This window comes from Athene cunicularia, assembly GCF_003259725.1.
Source record: "Athene cunicularia isolate RWA chromosome Z unlocalized genomic scaffold, athCun1 chrZ_part2, whole genome shotgun sequence".
NCBI lineage: Eukaryota > Metazoa > Chordata > Aves > Strigiformes > Strigidae > Athene > Athene cunicularia.
This window is the reverse complement of record NW_020799143.1, coordinates 2,012,396-2,019,296: the sequence shown is the minus strand read 5'-3', so window position 1 is coordinate 2,019,296 and position 6,901 is coordinate 2,012,396. Positions and strand designations below refer to the sequence as shown.

At 36.7% G+C, this 6,901-nt stretch overlaps 1 protein-coding gene across 4 annotated transcripts in view; it reads left to right on the top strand.

Moving 5' to 3' along the window:
* Positions 1 to 6,901, top strand: part of PCGF3 (polycomb group ring finger 3) — a 64,415-nt gene that overhangs the window by 33,878 nt on the left and 23,636 nt on the right. For 3 of the 4 annotated variants that reach the window (XM_026866116.1, XM_026866117.1, XM_026866114.1), the window contains one exon: positions 6,218 to 6,335. In XM_026866116.1, the coding sequence (XP_026721917.1) occupies positions 6,227 to 6,335 (109 nt within the window). In that variant the 5' untranslated portion in view covers positions 6,218 to 6,226. Of the gene's footprint in view, positions 1 to 6,202; positions 6,336 to 6,901 lie in introns of those variants that run through there. The other variant, XM_026866115.1, reaches the window with a different exon arrangement.

Sequence of the window (6,901 nt, the reverse complement as noted above, 5' to 3'; positions counted from 1 at the left end):
GGGGGGGGGGGTGTGTTTGTTTTATTTTTTTATTCAGATGTCACTGTTCAGTCAGTGCAATGAGAGTTCTCCGAAAGTTATGTACAGTTCTTACAGTTTATGTGAGATTGCTTGCTGTAGTAGGTTACTGGTAAGCAGCTAACTCCATGTAGAAGAACTAATGAACTGCTGCGTCCTACAGATTTACCTTGCTTGGCTTTGGCTTTCTAAAAGCTAAATGAAGGCATGATATTTCTGTTGTATACTAATTGTATAGAGGTCTGATGGGAGCCTACGGTTTGCAGTGTTCAACAGTGAAAAAGGAGCTGTTTGGGTTCGGAAAATGACATTGTAAATATTCAGATTCTGCTCTGTCCTCTGAAGTTGCTTGCTTTTATATAGGATGATAACTTTGAGACTTCTGCTTCCGAACTTGGCTGTGACCCTGTGAAAGATTCAGAGTTCTTGAGCATGCATCTTCCACACAGTGATGGATGGGTCACATTACAAAATGAGGGAAATTCAAATAGTCTCGGTTGTTGTAGAGGCTGTATTTTTATAATTAATCTTGTGCAGTCTAGTGAGTTCATAAAGTCGCTCTAACAAAGTTTCAGTTTGGAGATAGATTTTTGTTTTGATTTGATTTTTAACATTTTCTGCAAGAAGACATCAACCTGGGTGGTGTTTTGGAACAATAGACTTATCCCCTCCTATTATTACTTTGAGCTGGTGTGTATGATTTAACCTCAACCTGATTCTGTCACTTTTCTTTTTAAAGCAATCAATTTTAGATTTAGAATTCATGCTAACTTAATTGAATTGATGTCTGTATGATTATGACTGGATAAGAATTGTTTAAAACTTGAGAGCAGTCAAAACAGTAAGAAATTCACCTTGTCTGTCACATGGCTAGGTGAAGGTAGTGCAATAGTGTAGCAGGTTCTTAGGATTATAGGATAATTCAAGTTGGAAAAGACATCACAAGATTTTGTAATCCAAATGCTTCAAGTATATAGTAATCTGTGAGGTCAGGCCAGGTTGCTCAATGCTTTATCCAGTTGTCTGAACATTTCCATGCTCTTAAACTGCAAGCTTGCTTGGGAATGTGTATTCACAGACAGTTTTGCATTTCAGTTGTCTATCTTTTTAAGATTAGATAACTTGCTTTGGAAGTTTCTGAATTAACTTTTAGCTTTCTTTTCAACATATCACTCTGTGAGAGATGGGAAGATGGGATTTCTGGAAGATACCACCTTGAGTTCAGATTAAAAAAAATCTCATTTCCTTTTTCAAAGGGAATTTTGCAGATGACATCAAGTTGGGTGGGAGTGTTGATCTGCTCGAGGGTAGGGAGGCTCTGCAGAGAGACCTGAACAGGCTGGAGAGATGGGCTGAGGCCAACTGGAGGAGTTTCAATAAGGCCAAATGCCGGGGGCTGCCCTTGGGCCACAACAACCCCCAGCAGCGCTACAGGCTTGGGGAGGAGTGGCTGGAGAGCTGTTAGTCAGAGAGGGACCTGGGGGTGCTGATTGACAGCCCGATGAACAGGAGCCATCAGTGTGCCCAGGTGGCCAAGAAGGCCAATGGCATCCTGGCTTGTGTCAGCAATAACGTGGTCAGCAGGGACAGGGAAGGGATCTTACCCCTGTACTCGGCACTGGTAAGGCTGCACCTCGATGACTGTGTTCAGTTTTGGGCCCCTCACTACAAAAAGGACATTGAATGACTCGAGCGTGTCCAGAGAAGGGCAACGAAGCTGGTGCAGGGTCTGGAGCACAGGTTGTACAGGGAGTGGCTGAGGGAACTGGGGGTGTTTAGTCTGGAGAAGAGGAGGCTGAGGGGAGACCACATCGCCCTCTACAGCTACCTGAAAGGAGGTTGCAAAGAGCTGGGGATGAGTCTCTTTAACCAAATAACCAAGCGATAGGACAAGAGGGAATGGCCTCAAGCTGTGCCAGGGAAGGTTTAGACTGGATATTAGGAAGCATTTCTTTCCAGCATGGGTTGTTAGGCATTGGAATGTGCTGCCCAGGGAGGTGGTGGGGTCCCCATCCCTGGAGGTGTTTGAGTCACAGAATCTTCTAGGTTGGAGAAGACCTTGAAGATCACCTAAGTCCAACCATTAACCTAACACTGACTGTTCTTAACTACACCATATCCCTAAGCGCTGTGTCAACTCGAGGTTTATTAAAGGGAAACGTGAATTTGCCTAGAAAATACAAAACCAGGCTGGTCTGGCTAATCTTCGTGGATCTTAGTAAACTTAAGTTTTCTGTATAGTTTCAATTTGTATGAGATTACTAACATGGATTAGTTGTATGTACAGAAAGTGTCAGTGGTCTAAGCAGAATGTAATTTCATTCAGAATTGTTAAGAGACATCCAGCAGCTGTTAAACATGATTTTTCTCCTTTCTTTATATTACTACATACTAGTATGATAGAAGTAGCTCTTTGAGAGTGCTACCTAAATAATAACAGATACTTAAACTTCTGAAGGATACTGACATTTTATCAAGATAGATGTCATCCTTGCTTTCATGGGAGCCTAGCAGTTAAAAAAAAATTAACTAGGTTTTTCAGTTGCATGGTTGATGAACTCATTATTTCAACTGAAATTTGCAAGCAGATTAGAGTGATATATAATCTTAAATACTTAATAAATAGATTTTTAATTCATTACTGTACTTGTAATGCTGAAATAGTGGGTACTCTATAATAATTAAGATGGAGTTAAGATGACATAGAAATAGGGCTTGGAGATTTATGATATAATATGCTTGTCATCATGTCTTAGAAATTTTTTGTACCCTCTGTTTGCTTCTATCTTCAGATCTAATCCACACTTATTCCCCTACAGCAGTGTACTTCAGTGTATGTATGCTTACTTGAAAAGTATGTTTCGTCTGTTTTTTTGGTGGGGTGTTAAGAACCTGACGGTTTTATATGATTAATGTGACTTTTAACTTTTGTTTGGCAGCTGGCTGTAGGAACATGGAAATGTTGGGACTCCTTACCAAGAGCAGATGTGTGGTTCAAATAGACTAGTATCCCTTCTGAGCTGACAGTCGTTAACATATTCCCATTAGGGATGTGGAAGTCGTCCTATATTAGCCTCTACCCACATGCAGAATTTATTCCTAAGTATTGTGAATATTAGCTTAACTTCGTATTCTGTAGTATGACTGTGCATCCTTTTCAAATACATTAATAATGATTAAAAAATGTTGGTGGCAAAATTTGCAATTATGTTTTCTACTTTCCTCTGAAGTGATACAAAACAGACAGCTGACGAATGTGGAATTACTTTATGTTTTTAATTTGTTGCTGTTATTAATGAATTTTAATTTCTTATGAGGCTGCAATGATAGTCCTTCTGTTTCTTCCTTATATATATCTGTTGTTTTGCTAAATTTTTTTTTTTCTCTTTCCCTCTGGGAAGCAATTAAAGTTGTCTTTAAAGTCTGAGTCTTTAAATATGTTGTCTAACTGAACTGATATCTTGGTAATACACCATTTTGTTGCTAGCTCCTCCCTTCCTTTCTAAATAGATAGGAACTTGTCTGGCCTTTAAAAATTTTTTTTCAACTTATTTTATTAAGGCTTCTTATTGTTATACAATAACTGTTTTGAAAAATGAGAGGCATTCCAATTATTTTTGCTGAGATTAGGACACAGGTATCAATTACACAAGATGCGAGATAAAGTGAAGTCCAACACTGACAGCTTGCTTACAGGCCTTGAAAGTTGCATTGCTTATTGGAGATTGAATCTGTGTTGCAGCTACCATGTTTGGGCGTTTGCATATGCAGAGAAGAGATCAGTCTCTTGTTCTAGCAGCTGCAAGATAGCAGCGTGGGCCTTGCCTTCTGGAGAAATCTTCTATGGGAGGCTTTGTCTTGTTTTGTAACTGAGGTGTCTAATGACCTGGAAAAACCTGTTCCCATTCTGCTGCTTCTTCCAATAGTTCCCAGTTGCTGTACTTCAGACATCTAATGAGAGGGTTTTTGTGTCATTCTTGAAAGGTATATAAAATTTTCATAAGGTTGATTTGACAAGCTTGTTCTGGATATTCTAGAAGGCATGTATTTTTTCCATTGCCAAAAAGTGCATGATTTTGTTTTCCATTCAGTCAGTGGAGTGTGTATTACCTTTGCTATGCCCTTTTTTTGACACAATGGGCTTTATTACTATTTAGTGTTATTTCTACCTTCTTCACTGTATGGTTTATTCATTGTTCTCATAATGTTATATACCATCTGAACTGGTTTTTGTTAATTGCAGGTGTTTTTTCCTAGTGGCAGTGCTTGACTCTACTGTGTGTGTAGTGGGGAAAAATGGTCATGCTTTTTCTAGAAAAAAAAAAAAAAAAATTCACTGTAATATCTTTGGCTCTTCTGCCTTATCAGAACTTGGATTCAGTCTGTGGTGATCCTGAACACATTTTTCTGAATTTCTGCCTAGGCAAGTAACTGGAATTGTACTGATACTGTCTTTTTAAGTATCCTTAGTTTAATTTCTTTTTTGCCAGTCATGAATTATGTTTTCCATTGTCCTGGCTTTCTTTTTAACTAGTGGTTTTAAGTCATTTCCTGGAGTCACATGAAGAGTGATATTAAATATCTCTTCCCCTGTGCCATAGAAATGTACTTACTTTCTGCAGTAGCTTCTTTAGCTGGAGACCACATGCACTAATTTCCAGGATTTAATATGTGGCTGGTTTTCAGTTGGTTAGAGATAAATCTATAAAATATGATTTAGAAAAGTAATTCAGTTTCCTAGCAGAGATTCTGAACTATCTTGTGTGTGGCAAAACCAAGTTGCATTTTCATTCTGCATTCATTCATTCATTCTGTAATGGCTAGTCACTAGCTTAATTAAGAAATTAAGAAATGTCAGATACTATAAAGTTTGATTTTTGTGTCATTTACTTTTTAGCCATGAGATCTTGAAGTTGTCTTAGACATTTTTATATAGGACAATGGGTGTGCTTTTCCATAGATTGTAACGGAATATAAAGTACTTTTTCAGTGCTGGTATAGTTCAGATCAGTGTGAACATGTGCCTTTTGATAGTTCTTTTTGCTTAGTACCACTTCATTAAATAGAAAAAGTACATAACAAAGTAAATTAAAGATCAGATAACCTGGTTACGATAGTTCTACGTAAAATTTGGGAAACATGTCACAGTTCATATTTTGAAATATATTAAAAAATAAGTTAAATGAAAATGAATATTTGTAAACCAGGGAAATAAAGTCACTTTAATGGAAAACAGTGTAGGGTGTGATTTCTGCAATGTGGCAATCAAATGTAATAGGTTGTAAGCCAGTTTAGCCTGTTCTGTTAATTGAATGCTTTCCACTTATGGTATCAGTACCATTTTCATTTCAATATATTGTGAAAAATAAAATATAGCTGTAGTTAGAAGGTAACAGTTTGTTAAGGCATAGGCTTTGTGTGGTGTTTTCTCTAAAAGCAATTGAGGTTGCTGCAAAATAGTTAAATGAGCTGTTTAATTTTTAATTTCTGATTTTTCTTCCTTTTAGTAGTGGTTATGCCATCTCTTGCTCTGAAGAGAGAAGAATTTTCTAGCTCAAATTTCTAGTTCATGTTTCTTAATACAACAAACTACAACTCTGCCAATGAGACTATTTTAGTTTGTAATGTGTTCTTTAATTGATTTTAAATAAAATGAGATTTCAGAAGGTATACTTTCCAACTCTGTTATTGAGACACAGCTTCAATATTATGCTTTAACCATACTGGAAAAAGGCACACTTAAAAGTGTGGTTAAACTGACTATGCCAAATTAGACTTTGTTATTTCGACTTTTAAATTATCAAAATGCTTTTGATTCTCAAATTGTTTTGAGTATTTTTTCTCTCCAAATTTTTGTGAATTTTTCCCTATTATTAACTGAATGTGATGACTTAGATTGCTAGAATAATAGGGGTTCACCTTAAATCCAAGTGCGTTGGTTGATAAAGGGACTGAATGCTAGAAAGACTTTCTATGCCACTGAAATTTTGACTTGCAAAATGCTGTGGGTTTTACACTGTTTCACTTCTGTGAAGTCACTTAAAAGTTAGTGGTATCACACATGTATATGCATACAGTATATGAGAGCCTAAAGCAGTATGAACATATCTTCAGGGTTAATTCTAGTTAATCTTTGTTCACAAATTATTTTTACCTGATTGCTACAGCTGTGTTACTTTATGATATGTCTTTTCTGCAGACACCAAAGATGCTAACAAGAAAGATTAAACTTTGGGACATTAATGCCCATATAACCTGTCGTCTGTGCAGTGGATACCTGATTGATGCTACTACTGTAACAGAATGCTTACATACTTGTAAGTAGAAGTATAATTAAGATAAAGACATCGGGTTTGGTTTTGTTTTTTTAACTTGATGTGCAACATGTTTTAATGTGTTTTAGTTGAAATTTTAAAAAATTGTGCATAGACGTCACTTTTTTTAACAGATTATTCACTTTTTTTAATAAAGTAAATGAAGAGAACATTGAAGTTGTACTACACAAACATGAAGCCATATACAATTAGTGGTATCATGCATTCAGGAATACAGTCTGTCTTCCTGTAAAGGGATGTGGAATGGCTAGTTCTCTCTTTTGTGACAGTTGACATAGCAGGTGTTCTCCACCTGGAGCCTTACAGATGTCTCTTGATCTCCTGTTCCTATGGAGAAAACAGCCATAGTTTATCAATAAAGAATAAATATATTGTATTGTACCCTAGAAATAATCTTTTTTTGCTAACAAAACATTGTGATGAGGTAGTTGTTTGTTGTTATGTTGTTTTGTGAATTTCTAGTTTCACGTTGGTGAAGTATGCCCTAGAACTTTGCAAAGCCTTTTCAAAAAAACTGAGGATGTAAGTCCATCCCAGCATCTTTGTTG